Genomic DNA, 22,934 nt, shown 5'->3' with positions numbered 1-22,934 from the left:
TGTCCTCTGCTATTGCATATTTTGGAAAAAGGGATAATGATCATGGCCATCGAGTGCCTGCTATTTTGTTATCTCTTGATTATTTACTATCTAAACTTATACGACTGAGATTATAAAACAGCATGTACAGGGATAGGGTTGTGTGGCTAAGTGGTAAAGCACTTGCCCAGCACATGTGAGAAACTGTGTATATTCCCCAGCACCATTAAAAACCAAAACAACTAAACTAAATAAACAAACTAAAAGTATATTTAAAAAATCCAGCATGTGCCAACTTCTATATTGCAAAGAAATAACTATGTACATCTCAAATCAGAATATCATCCCAATATTTTTCACAGCTTTTCTTAAGTCTTTTTATGCTTCTCAAGACTTTTAAAATGAAAATTCAAAATTCTTCCTGTAAGAATTGTCTGATTATCTTTGCTCCAAATTCTTCAAAAAATTTTTGGTGTGTTTTCTCCTTATACACATATACTGTATGTGATTATATTATTACATAAATCATGATAATCTCCCTTGTTATACAGGAATGCAGGAACTGAACTGTTTTCTAATACTTTTCTTGGAGTTTGATTTTCAATCACATGATAGTTAAATATATGTTCCACAGAGCGTCCAAATTGTGGAGTAAAGGTAAAATAAAAGTATATGCCGTGGACACACAGCTAGAGAAAGGGAAGTTGGAGGGAATAGAAGTTAGCAAAAAAAAAGGATTTTGTTTCATTTTCAGAAAATACATAAATTTGCTTATTATAAAATATTGTTGCTTATGGAAAGTAAACAAGAATGAAAATTTTTTTTTAATTATAGACCAGAAAAAGGAGTAGATGTCCAATAGGCAGACACTCAGAAAAGGTCAGCACAAAGAACCTTTGAGAGATATAAAGTTGCAGGAAAGGTAGATCAATAATGCTTTTTACTGAAATACTAGAAAATGATGGGATTTGCCCAAGGAAGTAGTCATTGGAGACCCTAGAGAGTGCAGTTTCAGTAGAGTTGTGAGAAAAAACAAATTGCAGAGCTTAAGGGAATTGATGAAGAAGTGGTTGTAACAGGTACAGAGAATTGACAGGGAAAGATCCAACTAAGAAAAGTCCCTCTATTATGAGTTGTACGAAGCACTGATGACTCCAAGCAAAGCAAGTTTATAATTACATTTTTGTTCAATTTTAATTTCTATTAAGAATATTTAAAATTAGTTCTGCCTTTTTAAATGATTAGGATGTGATTTTTTTCCAATGACTTCAAATTTTTAATATTGTACAGCCACAAAGGGAAGAATCTGCCTTATAATTATTAATTTATTCTGCATTGCTTAACTATGAAATTAGACTTTTAATTCATTTCCCTGAGTCAACAGGGCAAAGAAGAGTATGAAGTATTGATATCTGGCTATCTATTTTCAGTTACCTAGAAAATAGCATGTGTATGTATATGTATGTGTATGTATATGTGTGTGGGGGGGGGATAGAGAGAGACACTACATGAGACAGAGAGACAGCATAACTGAGAGGAGAAAATCGACATATAATCATTAGTCTTCTAATTATAAGAGATCTATTTTATTCTATCTCTTTAGGTCCCTTGCCTTCTGGAAACATATATATATATATATATATATATATATATGGAAGTCTGTTACTCAAATATATAAAGGTTATTGAAGTATTCTTCTTAGGAGGTTAGAACTTAAGGGAAGTTACAGATTGAACCTGATTTTAAAAAAAATTATTGCTGAAGAAAAAAAGACATATACTTTCAAACCTTGACTTTTAAAATGAATCTGTTTGGGGTGGGAAAAAGTTTCCACACAAGATTACTAACCTTTAGTAAAGAGGAAGAACAAATTGCAAGGGTGAGTACAATCTAAAAAACAGACAAAGCAGGCTTACATCCATAAATGAAATTAAGATTTGCTTACGAAAGTTTTTACTGAAGCCTACTTAGAAAGTAACAATATTCTTTTTACCATACCATTTTAAAAAACAGGTCTGTCTGGTAGATAATCTAGAGTGTGTGTGTGTGTGTGTGTGTGTGTGTGTGTGTGTGTGAGAGAGAGAGAGAGAGAGAGAGAGAGATCATGTATGCATTTGTTTATAAAGCTTCCAAGAAAAGAATAACTTTGGGAATTGTAGATATTCACATAGGGAAAGTAAAAAAGTTACTCATAAAATTTGAATTTAAGTTCTCAGAATAAAAATACACCTTTTAATATGGAATAAGTGAAGGGGTAAATAAGGAAAGACATCTAAACTGTATTTAGATGAACAAATCTGCACAGCAATATGTTATATTTGGTTTTATTTTTGAAAAAATATATTACTTGTGTATTAAATGTGCATGATTTTATATATACATATAATAATACATATAATGTTTGCTCAGTATTTATTGTGCATTAAGAATCAAATTTAAATGAGCAATTAAGACATTTCAGGGGCAAACAAGCTCACTGAAAAGTTCTTAGATGTCTCCAACATCATCTTTAATTTTATAACTGAAACAGACTCAAGAGAAATTATTACATTGCACTATATTCACAGAAAAATAATGTAAACAAGAAAGACAACCTGTGTTAATCTTATGATAGGGAGCTCAAACAAGGAGGAATTTTAAAAATATTTCAAACGTAATCCAGGGGACAGAGTGAATGACCTGCAAACAACTGCACAATATTCCCTGATTGAGAGAATTGGTGTAACAGTGTCCTCTGTGATGGTGCATAAACACCTGGACACATGAACCATCAACACCTTTTGCAGTAGGACCCTGTTTGTGGATTCTTCTTGCTCAAAAAACATTAGTATTTTGACTCATTAGGTAGTATTTTTTCCTTATGATTCTATCATTAGCATGTGATTTATGATTAATTTAATTAATTATAATTAAACTTTTAAGTATAATTAGTATAAGTTAGTAGCACTCAACTTCATGACCCCTGGATCCATTGATAAAGATGAAGTTTCTGGGAATTTCTTACAACAGGTGAAATTTTTAACTGATTGGTATTTCTATCTCATCACTGACCTTCCATAGATTACATAAGGACAAGCATCAACCTAGAGCTTGTCCTCAAAGTTCAGTTTAAGTGTCATCTGAATATATACATGAATATTTATGTGTATATATGTAGGAATATATACATGAGCACAATTTTATAAATAAATGTGCAGTTTCTAAAAAGACAAATAAATAATTCTTTATAAAAATAATAAAAACAATAAATGTAAAAAATTTAGTTGAACCAGTAAGGGAAAATTTTAAATCTTTGAAGAAGTAATACAGAAGAGCTAAATAAGAAAGACATTATCATGCTCATAGTTTAAAAATTCTATTACTGTAAAAATGTCATCTTTCTTCTACTTATAAATTAAATGCTATTCCAATTAAATAGTAATAGTTTTATGTAAATGCCTAGAAATAGAATGTCATGCTAAAATGTGTGTGAAAATGAAAACAACAAGAATCTTCAAGGATTAAAGGGGAAAATATTTGGGCCGGCTGTGGCTTAGCGGTAGCACACCTGCCTGGCATGTGTGAGGCACTGGGTTCGATCCTCAGCACCACATAAAAATAAAATAAAGATGTTATGTCCACTGAAAAACTGAAAAATAAATATTAAAAAAATTAAAAAAAATAATAAAAACAATAAATGTAAAAATTTTAGTTGAACATTGGTCATATGCCAGATTCTATGTAAAATGGAATAAAATTGAGTTGGGGAGGATTATTCTTATTTATAACCACACTGAGAACCAGGAAGTGTTTTGACTGTTTCAGGGTTTAAATATGATCCCTTTATATAGTTGTTCATGTTGTCCATTATATAAAGGTCCCATTGTCATCATTTACATCATAGGAATATGCTAATTTATGTAACAGGTGAAAGACAAAATGGAAGATTTTTGGCTTCCAGGTTAACTGCTTGAGCAGGGAGAATCCCTTCTCAATAGATTGTTTTTATTCATCACAGGTATTCACTGTCTCTCTTCCTATCTCTCTGCCCCATCTCTCAAATGCACCTCCAGTACACATGCATATCCCCTCCCACTGGCAAATACATATTTTAAAAACCCTCCAATGCTTTGGTTCAGACTTTCTCATAATGTATTTGTAAACAAACACTTCTCTGAGTTTGGCAGTAATATATTTTACTTATTTACTTTTATTATTTGTGGTACTAGGGATTGCACCCAGAGGTGATTTACCACTGAGTTACATCCCCTGCTATTTTTATTGATTTATTTATTTTGAGACAAGCTCTCACTAAATTCCCCAGGCTAGCCTCAACTTGCAGTCCTCCTGCCTCAACCTCAAGAATACCAGAGATTACAGGTATCTGCCACCTCCTTGGCAGTAGTATATTTTAAGTATGAAAAACATAAAAATATAGAGGAAACATTAAAAATGAAAAAACATTCATTATCCATGTATGACCTTCCTTTTATCCTTTCCCTACATTCCTTTTATTGGCCATTCCTGTGTTCAAAACCAAATGCTTAAATAAGGATTATATTATAAATAGGTTTTATTCACTATAACTTAAAATGTAGCCCATAACCTTTCTTTCTCTGCTTCCCAAAGGTTCCTCCTTTCTAGGCTCTGAACACTCAGTTTGGGATCAGGGCATATATTCCAATATTGTCAGGATCAGTAATGCATTAAAAGATAAGATAAAATATTATCAAATTTAATGTTCTATTTATGGAAAAGAATAAGACTTCTGTCAATACATTATAAACCACAATCTATTAATTTCTCTAATTTTCTAAATATACCAGTTAGATTCTGACTTTTAAATTAAATATAATAATATGAATTTAATTTATATTATTAATGCAGGCTAAGATATACAATCATATACCAAATGAAATGACCATTATGGAGTAGATTATCAACAAATTTTAATACTGCATCTAAGAACTTATCTCAACAATTTGAATGAGAAATAATAAAAGATTTAAAACATGACTAATTTTTTCTAGTAAAAATATTATAAAAATTTGACAATAATCATTATACAATATCTCTTTCTTAGAAGCAATTTTAGACATTTGGATAACACTAGAATATTCCATTTCATGATAAAATATGTATTAAATAAACAGTACCTTTTTATTTCCTCCAAACCCTTAAGTAAACAAATGCATTAAAAAAAATGAGAAATCATTCTTATCCAAAAGCCTGGGTACTATTCTGGCAACAAAGACCTGCACTACCTTATTAGTTGTCCCAGGATAACTTAACATTTTTTTTCCTTCATTCTTCTCTGAAGCTCCTAAATGTGTATGTAAATTTGTTGTCAACTATCATAATGGTTAATCCAAGTGGATTATCTATGGCAAAAGCATTATTTTCATTAAACTTTTCATTTTGTTTTCAATCCTGTTTATGATCATCACCATTATCTTTCTTCAATATAGTAATATACCCACAACCCAAACATTTGGGTAAAAATATTGCTTTAATATTTCCATATTACATATTCCAATCTAGTCAAATGTTGTGTTAGTCATGATTTGCCTGGTCCTGATTTCCTCCTTGCATAATATATGTTCATAATTTTATAGGCATTTTTTTAAGGAAACATCTATGGAAACCATGTTAGTCACACATAACTGAACAACAGAAGAAAACTAATACCAAAGAGTCTGAAATTGAGGGAGATCTGAAAGAAGTAAACAGTTTGGTTTGGGAGGAGGAAAGGTAGAAGAATATATTATTACTTCAGGGGCACATTGAAGGATGCGTATAAAGAGGAAATACTGAAATGCATATGCAATTAGGAAATCTCCAGAAAACACAATATAGAGCTTAAGTTCATCTGCTATAGTTGCCATACCTTCAATCTTTCTAAGAGTGAGTCACACCTTTGGAGGAGTGACTTGAGAAGCCATTCTAACTGTTAGTGTAAGTAAGTCATCTAAGTGTGTAGGGCCTAAAGGGCCACCTACCATACTATCAGTGGTCGGGTGAGAAGGTACCCTCTGCTTCAAGAAGTTGAGTATATGATAACCAACAGTGACCTGACAAGCTTATATTGGAAGCTAAGTGACTAGTTTAACAGAAGATCAACAGCTACATTGAGATTATGAATCTATAGCATTATAGGTGAAACCAGGAGGGATTTCCTCTGATAATACCAGTCATATTGCTAAAATGTACATGGTTTGAGAATGTCTAATGTGAAAAATGATAGTGAATATTTTCTTGCTCAGTATGAATACTAAATATGGATAAAAATAGAATTACTTATTAAAAAACCCACATCACACTGATTTGTCATCTATACCCAGAGTGCAATTAAAATGCAATCCTTTAATATAAAGTCATACTATTTTAATCTCATTGTTTCTTTTTGCTTCAAAGTAGCAGTTATTTATTTTTTGCTAATTTTTTAAAATTTGTTTTTAGACTGGAGATTCACAATTTCTATAAATGACAAAGATGAGAACCACAAATTTAGATGTAAAGTAAACCTTGTGCTAATTAGTATGACTATTCAGGGGATTAAGCTGTTGATTTCATGAAAACAGTTAGTAATGTGAATTATTCTTCAAATCCCAAGAAATCTACTGTAGAGCCATCCGTGGGCTGTGTGTGGACTGCTGTGCATAATAGCCTAATTAGGGGATAGGCTGGCATTGCAAACTCCCCGTAGCCCCCCCCCCCCAGGGATTGATCACCTGATGCAGGTGAACCTCCCCCTCAAGTTCTGCCTAAGATCCCACACAGCACCTGAGATGGATGACCTGCCAATATGTCAAACAATCTGTTGACCAAAAGACATCAGGAAGCAAGATTCTACCCTTGAAACCTTACCCCTGCCTTTGATGTACCCCCTTAAGTAATCCATCAGAGCCTTTTTGTTTCTAATTCAATAACCCATGTGAACTAGATCTATCAGGGGCTTCACTTTTGTAAATATATTTCTGAATGTTTGTTTTTATTATTTGTTAATTATTTGAGATACTTAAGATTTAGGGTGGCCATTTAGGGTGGCTGGGATTCCTCTGGGTAGAAGAACCCCCCAATGAGATGCTGGCCATCCTCCTCTCAAAAATCTACCTCTCAAACAATTGAAGACTGAGAATATTTTAATATGTGCACAACTTGAATGTTATTTGGGTAAATCAAATTAATTTACCTATCCTAAGATTAATCACTTTAGCCAAGCAAAGCACATAAGAAATTCACAGTATTTGCTACTACTGAGATCAACTAGATAACAGGACAATATTCATGAGATAGTTAATTATGTTCCTTGTATGCTGAACAAATATTGAGTAAACACATGAAAAGTTGAACAAAAAAGAATGAAATAGTTTTTCTGAAACTGCAAAATTTTAGGAGAGAATTTTGTTCATTTTTTTCCCTTTGAACTGAAAGAATTCTACAGAGAGAGACATGTTCTAACTCTCCTTATGTGTTATTCAAGGTCAGATTTTTTTCAATATTGAAATCCATAAGCCATATTTCAATCATTGTGGACATAACATGTCTGATCTCCCTAAAGAGCCTGCAGACATATATCTTTCTAAAATGACTGACTTACTGTCAGGGAATGACTGAAGAAGCCAAACACCAACTCTATTATCTTTATTCACTCATTTCAGATGAAATAGTGGTGGGTATAATAATGCAATTTTCAATTAAAATACTAACACTGAAAAAACTCGTGGCTTTTACTTCGACCCTTGGAGATCTTGTCTAAAAGGAAATTTTGCTGTCTTTGTATTGCTAGATTTGTATTTATTCAAGAGTTTAGAAATAGAATTAAATAGAATTCAAATCTTATGTTGGATTTTCTACCACAGTGCAATGCAATTATTAAACAGCAAAGTTTATCCAATGCCACTTCTGTAAGCTTATTTTAGTTAAGGTAACTTATTGTTCATAGCTACTAACCTTTAAAACTTAACTACAAATTAACACTATTCATTTCTCTGGTGTGTTTCGTTTTTAATTTAATAACAGAAATTCCTGCCAGCTCTAAAGGTCAGACTAATAGCAGCCTTACCATCATCGTATTGCCCAAAGCAAGCTGCAAAGAGAGAGCCAATGATGATCCCCGAAGCTAAACATTTCCAGAGAAAAAACTGTTGCAACATCTTCTGTCAAAATCCACTCAAGGTTGATCTAAAATAACAAGAGGGAGAAAGATCATTTGATATGTTCATTAATCTGTTATAGGTAAACAAAACTGTCACAGCACTGAAAAGCCTTAATGACTTCATAGTTAATTACCTGTGCCATGCTATCCATTAACAAAGTAACACACTTGTTTAATGCACTGGAACCTTTTATCAACATGAATTTGCAGACAAGAAATCTCTAAGGAAAGACATCTTTTCTGTTACTTAATTTGCAAGCAAATAGTTTGAAAAATTAACATACAAATGACATTAGAAACAGATCCTCTTTAAAATTGAGACCTTACAGATAAATCAAATGTTAATCAGTTTAAGTTGCTAAACTTACATTGTCTATAACATAATTCAGCTATAAATTGTAAGTTGCTCTACAACAATTTAAGATGGTAAATTAGCTGATAGTTTTTTACATGAAAATTTCAATGAAAATTTATCTTACATGATTAAATAGGAAAAGAAATCATTAAAATGCTAATTCCTTTCTGGTGCAATGATCAGAGATTGATTTAACTATGCCAAGAAACACTAAGGAAAAATTGTCAATTTTTAATACAATTGTCTTTTGTAGCATTTTTGAGGAATTTAATTTTAATTTTCTTTTTTTTTTTTTTTTTTGGTCCTTTACAAATTCTAAGTTAAAAAAAAAAAAGCTGATTGAGAAATCAGTAGCCAGTTAACACACCAGAAAATCTTATTGAAGTAATTACGTGCTCAGTTTCTTCATAAATTGAGAAAATTATTCACACAGAATTGCACAAAATACTCCTGATTATAGAATGTAGAAGAACAGGAATATGAACTCTGTTTCTCTGATTCAGAGGTTCCAAACTCAAATGCCTACAGAACAGCAAACAAAGGGAAAACATGAATTGGCCCACATGGACAATAGGGTTGGTAGAGGCTGTGATAAAAGGGAATAAAGGGTTTGTCTAAAGAGACCAGCTGGTGATCAACTTCTGTCAATGGTTGTCATGGGGGAATGCAAACCAGTGTTGCCAGGTCTACTGATTTTCCAGGAAAAGGCAGACATCCAAATTTTTATGTGATTGCCCAGTATTTAGATGATTGTGCAATGCTCTTTATAAGACTAAATGTTTTTGGCAGATCACATTGGTGTCTGAGTTTCTCCAGTTCCTACTTTTGCACAGGATTCTCCCTTCGCTAGACTAGCGTGGATAAAGTTCATCAGAGGACACAGAGGAACAATTTTAATTTTGTTTCTATCTTGTCTTTTATTTTTGTTTATTTATGCTAGTTTTATAATGCTTATTTGTACAACACACATACAACTTATATATGAATCTATATAACAGATTAAATCATATTAAATGCACAAGTTCAAAGGGTTTTAATTCACAGGAGGCACAATTCTTGAATTGCACAAATCACAACACTAGATCATGCACATTTAATACAGAACCTATTTTTTTTGTGTGTGTGTTTTACCAAAAAGGGAAACAGGTCTTCTTTAACCTGCCCACCTCTACCACACACCTTTTTCATAACTGATGAAGTGCTCTGCCCCTGATAACTCCTAAGCCCAGACAATCTAAAGAATAATTCATTATATGTCAATAGAAAACAACATTTCATACTTTCCTGTTTAAAAAAAAAAGAGAGAGAGAGAGAAAGAAAAAAAAATTGACCAATGCTAGTGGTTATAGCAAGGAGAGGGTAAGAATATGACTTCTTTTTCAGTTCAAACTCTTCAAATTAACTATTTAAGACCCTGAAGAAATTAAATAGCATGTCTCTCACTTTAATCATACTTCAAGTGGAGATAAAAATAGTACATAATTCATAAGATTGTTTTGAGACTTAAATAAGCTTATATGAATGTATGATTAGCAAAGTACCTCAAAGTGTGCACACCACAATAGCTAATATGAGTCATTTTTGATTCAGCATTTCCCCACTCTTAAAAGTGTTCAAATATATATTTTCTCTGTCTTTAGCAAAGTCTCTAAGGTAGATATCATCCATCTTCCTGGTGAAGAAAAGCATGCTCTTAGAGGATGTCATGGCTCAAAGGTTTAAACTGGCAGGTGCTGAAAAGGCTGGAAAGTTTGAGAGTCAGAAACCTTTGTCCATTCCATCACAGAAAAGGACTGGAGACTTTCTCAGAGGATACTGGCCCAGAATGTTTCCAAGAGTATGAGAGGTCTAGAATGGAAGCTGTACAGTTCCCCTGAATTCTAACGGAGTCTTCATGTCCTTTTCTAAAGTATTATACCCTTATCAAAAACTGTGCAATTAATTGCTTCAACTCTTTTTTTCCCCTCCAAAAATGGCATCATTAAGGAACAACAACAAATAAAAGGCGTGTCAAAACTAAAAAAGGAAATATTGTCATGATATTTATTAGAAAAAAAATTAGAGAAATACTGTCTTGGCAAAGGACAAAAGGATGGAGTCATGTTCCTTTGTGGGTTCTAATTCTACTGACTTGACTTCCATTTAATTACTCTATTTTGAATGTTATGTTCTCACAGATGATGGTTTGTTTTATTTCAGACTCGCACCAATTTGGTTTCATTTCAAAGCCACAAGATTGAAACAACTGTATAGGTCATCATTTTAAAATCACTGATGTCACTGATGTTAGTTTGCCTCCAAGAACAAAACCACCAGATTTGAGATTCTGTACATTTTTAATAGAAGATTATTTATACTTTGGAAAACAACATTTAAAAAGCTCCTACATAAAATACCTTTTCCAATAGAAAACACTGAATATTCACTTATAGAATTAGTGAATACCTTGAGGAATAAGATAACTCAGGAGATTATGAGACACTTGTTTTGAATAATACAAATATAACACTTTTATACATTCTTATTGTTATATTTTATAGACTTTAACTCTAAAGCAATTTGAATCACTTCAATAGGCTCAGCATTTATAACAATTTTTAAAAAAGCCATAACTCATAATGTCAACCAACCTAATACCCCAAAACATAGAGAAAACCCAATTTTCTACATGCTGATAAAATGCAAAGGTACTTCCTAGAAAGAGGCTGTGTTTCTCCAGTCAAAAGAATATGTAATCAATATGCCAATCAGATGGCAGTTCATTTTACAATGTTACTTCTGCCATGAAGAAAGTCGGAATAGGTCAAATCCTTTAGAGACTGTTTTAATTAATAGCTTTACTATTCCTAGAACTGTATAAAAATGTTCTACAAGAAATGAAACTCAGTCTCTTACAGAGTGTATTTATACAAATCAAAGACATTGCAAACAACACTTCTAACCTAGTGTTATACCTCATTTTTAGGTATAGACTTTACGAATTTTTATAAATCCCATGTCAAATTGTTGCCATGTTCTCTAAATACAGATTTTTCCTCCTGATCTCTGTAAAAAACACTGTTAAGTTCTAGAAATCAAAATCATGCCCAGTTCCAAAAAAGAATGTGGGTGGGTAACCTATAAAAATTTTAACTGTATTTTGTTTTTATGAAGCAATTGGGATATTCAAAACTCTGGTATAGAAAATAGACATGATTTTTAAATACTGATATGCAAATAATATTTATAAATATCAATATATTGGGATAAAGTAGCTTTCTCAGTTATAATCTCATAGGTAAGAGGTTGAGTTTCACATTTAACTTATATGGTTTCCTTACTCTAAAAAATATTTTGCTACAATTACTCAACACACAATACAATAGTTTGAATTTCACGTATTTTGTGTTCCCTAGATGATAAAGTTTATTATTATTTATTTGGTGTTTTATATGCTAAGAAATGTATTTACCCAATAGGGTTTACAAGGTAGCATTTGTTCTTCTAGGTAGCTGGAAATATCAATGAACAAAGTGACTAATTTCTCTGTTTTAATGGATCTAATATTCTAGCAAAATGAAAATAGAACACAATAAACATAAGTTATATCAAGTGTGTAAAAAGGTAATAAGTGACATGAATACACTTGCTAGCATTTTCAAAACATTTATATTATTATGTTACACTTAATTATCATTCAATAAAGAAAGTTCGGACTACCCAAAACAATCAAAATGTTTTCTGATAATGTAACTTAAGGAGAATCTTTTAAGGAGATCATAATTGTGCTAATAACTCTGTGAGAGTATTCTCCACGGAATCTGCTGTCCTAAGGTGAGATTCCTGTTTGTTTCTTGGAGAAAGAATAAAGGTCTTTCACTATCTTCCACTTTCGAGTATAAACCCAAAGCCTGGCAGTACAGAAAGCTATGCTTTTGTACTTTCGTCCTTGCTCCCTGCGTCTAGGGTGGCCATGGTGACATATGACAAAAGTAGCCAAGGCCGACACCTCAGCAGTCTTCCTTCAAATATGTTTTCAGCAATGTTAACTATCTTTTTAGCCTCTGTCCCTGACAGCTATGTGAAGCACCACTAATTTTCTCTGAAGATGGCGAGCTTGGAGCCCACTGCCATTATCTTGATGAGAAATCCCATACCACGGCCATATCAGGCAGCAAGCCAAGTGGGAGCTGTCCATAGGCAGTCTGCCCTTCAGCAGTCTGCTCAGTCAAACCCCAGCTACTTATGTTCTCTGACAAAATCTAGATAGAGCTATAAAAATAAAACTTGTCACTGCTCTGTATGTCTTGTGAGAAATATGCTATCCATATGACAGAATAAAGTGAAGGTCCTTTCAATGCAACTTCAACTATCAAAAAACTGAAAACATGAAGCTTTCCAAAGTTACCATACCTCACCAGACCAAACATGAATTTCCTGAACTGACTGCCTGGGAAAACTGCTTTGTACTTCAGCATGGAGGGAAACATCAATAATGGCTCCATGGCTTCAGGGATACTTATCACTCTTCAGCCTGACCCAATGAATCATCTTTTTTTTTTTTCTTTTACAATATAAACTTCAGGAAAGTAAACCTTGAGAAATTCTTTCAGACATATTCCCTCTTTCTAGATCATTTTCTATCTTTCCATTACTGTATATTTATGTATAAATTTAGATTATTTATTCACTTATAAACATATATTAGATACTATTGTATATTTGTTTTCTGCATAATAAAATATAGGTATATTTGTGTACTACTTTCTATTATATGTTTACACAGTCTATGTAAAGAATGTATTTATAACTTATTTATCTATATTATTTCCCAGTATGGTTTTATTTTATTATTTTGGGTAGGAGTTCAAGTTCAAGCACAGAAATGGTCAGGCTGTACCTGAGTTGAGATAAAACTAGACAAAATGAAGTATGCTATTGTTATGGTTGGCAAGTTGCCTGTCTCCCAGAGATTCATGTGTTGGACATCTGGTTCTCTGTGTGGTAGTGTGAGATAGTGGAACTTTAAGGGGAAGAGCCTAGGGGAATTCCTTAGCTCACAGTGATGTGCACTCAGAAGGGCTGATCTGACAGCTCATGCTAGCAATCCCTGCAACTCCAGATGTTGAGGCAGGGGGAACTTAGGATTGCAAGTTCAAACCCAACCTCAGCAATTTAGCAGGGCCCTAAGAAACTTAGCAAGACCCTATCTCAAAAAATAAAAAGTGATGGGGATAGATATTAAGCACCCCTGGGCTTAATCCCCAGTATAAAAAAAAATGGATTAGAAGAGCTCTCATGGGGCCCCTGAGCTATCTTGAGAGGAGTTACAAAAGCTGAGCCTAACAATTGAATCCCTCAGTCTTCCTGCACCATGTTGTTATCCTCTGCTTTTACCATATCATGAGGTCCTAAACAGAGCTGAACAGATGCCAGATATATGTATAGCTCACAGTTCTAGTGAGCTATACATACACCTCTTTTCTTTATAAAGTTACCTTGCTTCAGGTATATTGTTATGGTAACACAAAACATATTAATGCAATTTTCAGGAGACACTGTGAGGTCTAAGTCAAGCAAAATCAGGGTTACCTCATCATTGCTGAAGCTGAAGCCTATTGTCATAATATGTAAACCTGCCTTAGGTAATAAGTTTAAAATGTGAGTTAATTTGCTTTTTTTGTGTGTGTGCTTTCTTGGATGCATAGATACCCTGAGTATGTTAGAATAAAAATGATGGATAAAAATAATTTCAAAAACAAAGAAGAAATCCTAAAAAACTAACTTTGCTATTTCCAAAATCATTGACAATGTGTTACAATCTAGTTCAAAATATTTTGAATATATCATCAACAGATGAAGGCATTAAATAAATCTAATTTAATTTAAATATTTTCTGAAGGAACATAATATACATGAGCAAGTTCAAGATTAGAATTTCTTCTGTCAAACTTTGGTGAACTCCTAGAAAATTCAAATACATTAACACATCTGTAGGTTGTCTAACCTTTTTTTAAATATTATTTTTAATCATAAAATTCTAAGTAAATGAAGAATGGATATTGGCTTTCTTTTGGGGTAATGCTTCTCAAAAACATTAATAGGTTTCTCACAATATTTTGAAAAATAATCACAGGAAAAATCCGAGTTTATAGGTAGGAAGCATGCTGAAATGGAAAACAAAAACCATGCATTATTTCATCTGTGATGTGTTTAGCTTAAAAATATAGCCAACCAAGCTCAAAACTGATTTTAAAAGGATGCTTGAAAGAGAGTGTTGTGTAATTGCATTCTCTGTCACAGGAAGCAGATTTTGAAAATATTCTTGCTTGATTAAGGCTATACATCCTAAGAACAATAAAGTAATGAATGATAATTCTCTTAGGGCATATCCAATAGCAAAATATCAAAGTATTCAGAAAGATGAAATTTTAAAATGTGAGAACTGAAGAGGTTTTTCTGATGTATTACAATATATATGCTGACTGGAATGAGACAGTCTCCTGCTGCATTCCTAACTTGATCACTACCTTTTTCCCCCCTAGTTCTATAATGGTAAACTGGTGAAACTTGTGACATTTAGTTTAAATTCATTTTAATATTTCGTTTAAAATGAAGACAATGAAAGGATGACTCTGGCCTTTTATTCTGCTGTAATTGACTGGTAAAGAATTGAAAAATAAAAGGCACAGAAGCAGTTAGAATATCCGTTTGTTTTATCTACTCCAAAGTGTTTATTCAATATAAATTCTGAGTAATAGACTTGAAAAGATATAGAGGCTACAGCATTGAGAAAAAAAAAAAACTGAATTGATAACACATGGCTCATTGATAGTCTCTCTGGAGTTTTCTAATAGGGTATGCCATTAACACCCTTAAGTGCCCCTCAGTGAATCAAGCCATTTTATAATCTCTTCCTAGAGTGTGCAGGTGGGATCAGTACTTTGCGTCTAACTAATAGAATATGAAAAGGTAATGAGTTGTCACTCTCTTAAATCAGGTAATTTATATAAGACTCACACTTAACACCTTGGAGAGAGAGAAAGATTTTCCTGCTGGTCTTGAAGTTCTTGAAAAAGAAAGACATATGCCAGGATATTTCAGATGGCCTCTTGGGACTGTGGGAGGCACCCAGAAAACTGTCCCCAGTCATGAAATAGAAAGGAAATGAGCTTAGCAGAGGAATGCTATCTAATTTATCTTATAAATAAGATTTATAAGCCTGCATCTTGATTGCAGCCTTGAAAGACCCTGAGCCAAGCACCCAGAGAAGTGCTGCATGGAGTCTTTACCTGGGGGAACTGTGAGATAATCAATGCATGTGATTTTTTTTAAAGATTTTTTAGTTATACCTGGACACAATATCTGTATTTTGTTTATGTTTATGTGGTGCTGACGACTGAACCCAGTGCCTCACGTGTGCAAGGCAAGCGCTCTGCCACTGAGCCACAAACCCAGCCCAATGCATGATTTTTAAGCCAACAAATTTGTGGTAATTTAATTGCAGCAATAAAAATTTAATAAATGTGAATATCTGGTGAAATTGAGTGTGTAAAATGCTGTTTGGCATGCACTAAAACCATGGAAAATGAATTAATAAAATAAGCCATTTTTGTTACATACAGTTGGTGACAATAGAAAACAATTTATATCTGTTTGAATATTAATATGTGTGCAATGGATAATAAAGGAAGTGCCAATTGGGAAATGGGAATTCTAGTTAATGAAATAATTCATTTGCTATATAGCTTCAAAGCATATCTTATAAAATTTACTTAAAGCTCATTCAGTAAGAACAGAAAATGTGTATTTTCTATACTTTATTAAGTGACATGTAAGCAGAACGAATGAAACTAAAGTTCATCCTCTATTTCTCTCTCTTATTATCATTATTGACTCAATGATCACAACTTTGTAAATTTTATTTATGCTTCTCCTCATATGCAGACTAACCAGGGATCATAAAATTGCATATTATGTCAATGCAAATGACAAGAGTTACATTCTCTATATAATACCTTTTCCTGTTATGAAAAGGTATAGTTTAAATATCAGCTATTCCGTAAGAGTTCATATGTGAGACAATGCACGAATATTCAGAGGTGAAATGATTGAGTTATGAGAGCCTTAACCCAATCAGTAAGTTGAGTCCCTGACAGGGATTAACTGGGTACTAAATGTAGACTCATAGGATGCAGCTGGAGAAGGTAGGTCCCTGCAGGTGTGCCTTTGGGGTATTTATTGGGTGAGCTGAGATTAGTCTTTCTGTTTCCTGACCATCACATGAGCTAATTCCCTCTGTCACACTCTTAAGCCATGATGTTCTGCCTCTCCTTGAGCCCTGAGAAATGGAGCCAGCTGTCTGTGAACTGAGACTTCTGAAACTGTGAGCCCCCAAATAAACCTTTCCTCCTTAAAATTGTTCTTGTTGGGTCTTTTAGTCATAGCATCAAAAAGCTGACTAAAACACTGTCTTTGCAGGAGTTTTTCACAAAGGTCCTCAACATAACAAACTGGACCCACATGCTTTATAATAATTGCAAAATTTCATCAAGAACTAAACCTGTGAATTCAATGCTGATAAAAATTATGTTAAAGGTGAATATTTTGAGTATGGTAGATGTAACTGTTATTAAAATCATTACACAGTTTTTATTAATTTTGATAGCCAAATGTCCAAGTATTTTGTTTAATTTAGATCTGTACCTTTTCTATTCATACTAAGAAATTATATGTCAAATTTGTGCGATAGGACATTTGCAGAAATATATCAAAAATAGCAACTCAAATAATAGACTAATAGAGAGGGACATCCAGAAGAATTTTTACACTATTTCTAAGCTTTGTTTGATATACTTATCTTACAATTTTAGCCTTTATCTTATAAATCTATGTGATTAAAGTAATGATTAATTTTCTCTAAAGGCAAAAGTGTGGGATGAATAATTTGCTTAGAGAAACAACTAATTGTAAGGGAATCATATAGCCCTTCATTTGCACCACAAATCCCAAGGTCTCTATTGTCTTTCTCAAAGAGACTTGATTTTAACATAATGCTAACCAGTATTTGATTATACAAAAGTTCTGGGAAACATATTTCCTTTGAGACTAGAAAGCATATAAAATTCTAAATGTAAAATATATCTAATCTGTGTTAATATAGTGCCTGAAAGAGATTTTTAAAAGATAAAATATTTAAAATATCTTGACTACTTGTGTGTTTGCAATTCTCAGCATAACACTGAGAATATAAGGTTTTGAATATGTAATTATAGTTTTTTTTTTTTTTTTTTTTTTTTTAAACATATTTATTTATTTAGTTAGTTATTGGCAGACACAACATCTTTGTTGGTATGTGGTGCTGAGGATCGAACCCGGGCCACACGCATGCCAGGCGAGCGTGCTACCGCTTGAGCCACATCCCCAGCCCCTGTAATTATAGTTTTGAAGACAAAATGAATACAATTTAAATTATGGTTATGAAAGTACTTTATAAAAAGGAAAAAACATTCTAATTACTTTCAATCAGTCAAACACATGATAAAGTTCTTAAGATTCACAAAAAGCCCTCTGGCATATTAAAGAATCATTTTAGAATTACTATGCTATAGAATAAGATAAATAAAAATCAAAATATAATGAACAATAATATAAAGTATAGGACAGGAGAAAAGATGGTCCTTCAGTAGAAGTATAGATGTGAATGTCACTTCAACTTGATTGTCAAAAAGTAATTATCCATTCACTGATGAATGGGTAAGGAATGTGTGGTAAGGATATAAAATGGAATATTATTGTGCTATAAGAAAAGTGGAAAATCCTGCTATTTGGGACAGAATAGATGAATGAGTCTGAGGACATTATATAAAATAAGCCAGACACAGAAAGGCAAATAATGTTTCACTTATACAAAAAATCTGAAAGTGTTGTAAACTCACAGATGTGAGGAATGAAATAGTGGTTGGCAGAGGGATGAATACCACTTATGTAATATTTTGTCCTAAAAAAAATGATTTAGAACTTAAATGTTGTATAAATTCAAATAATCATTTTATACTTTTTCTTCACTTTTAAAATATCTTGCTATATGTCCCTGGGGGTTAATGATGTTTCAAGGATATTTTCTACTTATTAATTTTAAAAAATTACAAATATTCATTTCTCAACACACCACATCAAGAGATATATGGGCTTGGGTTGTGGCTCAGTGGTAGAGTGCTCGTCTAGCATGCTGAGTTTGATCCTCAACACCACATAACAAAAAATAAAATAAAGATATTGTGTTCACCTAAAACTAAAAATAAATATTTTTTTAAAAAGAGAGTTTATATATAAAATAGATCACTAGTTCTAAAAAGTTCTTTTTGTTGTTTATATATATAATATATCTATATATCTATTATATATATATATATATATATATATATATATATAAAATTGTGCAGTCTTAGTGTTTTCTATACACAGTAAGACCATATATCTGCAAACATTGACAATTTTAGTTCCTATTTTCCAAGATAGATACAAATTTCTTTCTCTGGTTTAGTATCTAGGACTATGTTGAATAGAAGTGATAAAACAGGCATCCTTGTTGTGTTCTAAATCTTAAAGACAAAGCTTTCCTTATTCAGTATGGTGTTAACTCTTTCCTAACATACATGGCCTTTATCATATTAGGGTATATTCCTTCTATACCTAATTGGCTCAGTTTTTATTTTTATCATGATGCAATGTTGAGTTTTACCAAGTACTTTTCTGCTTCCCTTGAAATTAGTATATGGTTTTGTTGTTCATTCTGTTGATGTGCTGTATCATGTTTATTGATACACATATATTGAACAATGTGTGAATCCTGGGGATGAATCTCCTTGACCATGGTGAATAATCATTATAATTCACTGTTGGATTTGGTTTGGTACAATTTCGTTAAGGATTTTTACAAGTATGTTCATCAAATACATTGACCTGTAGATTTTTTTGTTGTTGTGTCAATGTCTTTTTTTGGTATCAGGAAAATGCTGACCTTGTAGAATGACTTAAGAAGAATTCTCTCCTTTTTGATTTATTTATTTTTTTTGAGTAATAGGAAGAATTTTCTCCTTTTTTATTTTTTTTTGGAGTAATTTAAGAATTGGTATTGGGATTAACTCATCTTTAAAAAAAATGAATGTTACAACTCAGCAATGAAGCGGCCTGGTATTGAGATTTTCTTTGAAGGAAGGATTTTTGTTATTGACTCAATCTCATTACTTGTTTATTTCTTTATAAATTTATTTTTTTAAATGAACATATAAATTATACCATTTTTTCCTGTACAATGTGATGTTTTGAAGTATATATTCATTGTGGAATGACAACATCTAGATAATTAATATATGCATTACTTTACAGTTATATTTGTGGTGAGAACACTTTACATTGCACTCTCTCAACATAATTCAAGAATATATACTACATAAATTTAATTTAAGGTATTTCTTCCTAGGCATTCCTCCTTTATATTTCAATGTAAGACTCTCTTCCTCATTTAAGACTTCTCAAAAAAAAAAAAATTATCCTTCTCCATTAACTATAGGACAGCTTCATTTATTATAATCTTTCTAAGTCTTTTCCTTTCATTCAGAAACCACATTTCAATTTATAATTACATTTTTGACAGGGTGCCTTGGCAATATTTAGTTTTTATCTTGTGCACCTGAGGAGAAGAATCATTACTACACAAATGCTTATTGTAGCTTTTTATATCAAAGCCTAACACAGTGTTCGGTTCAGATTAGCATTTTATCAATTTATGCTGAATCAATTTTTTTAAAAAAATTAGCACTTTTATGAAATGACTTATCATATTATTTAGTATATTAACTAAAGCTAATTTGTTCTGATCACATCTGTATATATGTGTGGAATTTAAATTTATCAAATATTTCCACAACATTGGCCCAATAGACAGGAAAATTAATGGACAGACTCTAGAGAACTTATGTTTTCTTAGAGATAGGTATAATGCATTGTTGGAAAAATGGTAATGAATGTTGTTAATCCTCACAAAGAATGTAAAATTGTTTTATATTATCATATATTAATCACATAAGAATATTCAGAATTGTCAAACTTAGATTGAATATAGGCTCTTAAAAGAAGAATAAAATACAATTGGCAAATTACCACTAAATCCTAATTTCTAAATAGAAATTTATAGTACTTCAATTTTAGTGAGAGCAGTTAGGCAAGAGAAGGAAATAAAAGACATAAAAATAAGAAATGAAAAACTCAAATCATCACTGTTTGCAGATTATATGATGCTACACTTAGAAGACCTAAAAAAGCTCTACTGAATATGCCTCTAGAGTTGGTTAACACACTCTACAAAGTAACAAGATACAATATCAACATACAAATATCAAGTTTTTCTGTACTGCAATAAGGAATCTAATGAAAAAAAAATTAGAAAAACAATTCCATTCACAATACCTCAAAAAATAATAACCTAGAAACGTGTGTGTGTTTGTGTGTGTTTATAAAAATACCAAGGAGATGAAAGACCTCTACAATGAAAATTATAGAAGACTGAAAAAAGAAATCGAAGACAGGATTAGAAGATGGAAAGACCTCCCATGTTCTTGGATAGGCAGAATTAACACTGTTAAAATGGCCATGTTACCCAAAATAGTCTAGAGAATCAAAGCGGTCTCTATCAAAACACCAATAACATTCACATAATCTAAATTCATATGGTTTATATATAATAGAAGCTATTTGGGTCATGTTTGTTTCTGTGAGTCAGTAAAATAAATTTCTCAAATTTTCCTTGTGTCTGAATATACTTATTTATATTGCCAAACCCTCTGTAACCTAAAATGATCTCCATTTTTAATATGCAGCTTTGTAAAAAATCATGAAAAGAAGTGAATGTAAGCCACAAACTACAATTTTATTATTTTGTTGAAATTATGAAAGTAATAGAAAGCTACAATAAGGTTCTTTATGAATTTTTCAGAAAACAAAAACAAAACCTTGAAGAAAGCTTATAAGGAAATTTAAAGTATAAGGAACTTTAAATTATAGTTTTTCCCACTTAATTAGCACTCTTGTCTAATTAAGCAATAATCACTTTCTAAAAGTAACACTTTTACCCTTGGAATTATTGCAGAAGTTCAAAGGTTTAAGTTTTTAATTACCACTCACAAAGTATCCGGTCTAACTTTCAAAATGATGAAAAGTCCACTATTTCACGATTCAGCAAGATATTATTCTCAGGAAAAAATATCATTAAAGAGTACTAAATTCTATATAGATTAGTAGCTAGAAACTTTCCCCCTCTACTTTTCAGTTTCAGAGACAGATGGACAAATCAGGATCTGGGATCTTTTGTGTATGAAACCAAGCAGAAGTCTTAAGATTAGAAACTTGCTAATATGATGTTCACGGGCAAAGATGAAATCAGATATTAGGGATGATTTTGAAGTTGCAAAGGATAAAGATATAGTAAAAGGGATAATTAAAGAATCTTATTTTATCCCTCAGTTTACTCCCATCAAGGCATCATTATGCATTTCAAAAGCATATTCTGTTAAGACCTGGTAAGCAAGGGTGTTTGAGGATTTTTAAAATTCAGATATAACTGTAGTGGGATGTATGTGTGTTTGCATGTGTATGTGCTTGTGTGTGTTTATTAGAGGGTTCGATCCTCAGCACCACATAAAAATAAACAAATAAAGATATTCTGTCCATTTACAATTACAACAAAAAAAGTTTTAGGAAGATATTGTAAGTAAGTGATGATGGCTGAAGAAAAAACAAGGAATTTTGGAGAATTTCTTGCTTGTGTAGTCCAGGTCATGGTGTAATGTTTCCAGGTCAAAGACCTTAGGCTTTGAGGTCTTTCAGTGGGCAGCCAATTGCAAATCATAGCTCTCCATATATATTTAGGACCCCAGTACTAACATGTGCCTCAAAACCTCTTCCCATAGTCATGTTCTTTGAGAACTATTAACAAAAGTGTTTCTGCTTGGAAAAAAAATTACGAATAGACACAATAGCTATAAAGATGATGTGTCAAGATGCCCAAGATAACGTACCTGCAAATTTTTGTACCATTGCTATGCATGGTTTTCTCGAAGAAGAATTTTCATAAATGCCACGTAGGAATTTTTAAAAGTAATACAAATGTATAATGGATGTGTATATCCACAAATGTTGTCTTGGATGCACCTCTACCTCTTAAGTAAGAATGCATTTCAGGCACAATCATCATCTCTATAAATTTTATTCCTGTGTGAAGTATTGATTTATACTCTAAATTTTGCAATCAAGTTAACAATTTTTAAAATGGTAACAAATTTCTAGGTTAAACTCATATTGATGTCATACCTATGCTTTTTTTAATCCTTTTGAGGTTTAGGGATGATTCTAGACAATATGTTCAAGAAGCTCTTGGTAAGTGCTGTTTATCTTTTTGTGAGCATCACTAAAATTGACATTTCT

The 22,934-nt window shown here is 32.1% G+C and overlaps 1 protein-coding gene across 3 annotated transcripts in view; it reads right to left on the bottom strand.

The window, feature by feature from the left end:
* Positions 1–22,934, bottom strand: part of Pcdh15 (protocadherin related 15) — a 1,685,700-nt gene that overhangs the window by 746,029 nt on the left and 916,737 nt on the right. For all 3 annotated transcript variants that reach the window (XM_058578029.1, XM_058578030.1, XM_058578028.1), the window contains one exon: positions 8,024–8,142. In XM_058578029.1, coding sequence (XP_058434012.1) covers positions 8,024–8,114 — 91 coding nt within the window. In that variant the 5' untranslated portion in view covers positions 8,115–8,142. The remainder of the gene's footprint in view (positions 1–8,023; positions 8,143–22,934) is intronic.

The sequence above is a fragment of the Marmota monax genome, unplaced genomic scaffold (assembly GCF_021218885.2).
Source record: "Marmota monax isolate L192 unplaced genomic scaffold, Marmota_monax_Labrador192_F-V1.1 WCK01_AAM20220418_F8-fsc00019, whole genome shotgun sequence".
NCBI classification, from domain to species: Eukaryota; Metazoa; Chordata; class Mammalia; order Rodentia; family Sciuridae; genus Marmota; species Marmota monax.
Note: the sequence above shows the minus strand (reverse complement) of the source record. Positions and strands in the feature narration are given on the sequence as shown.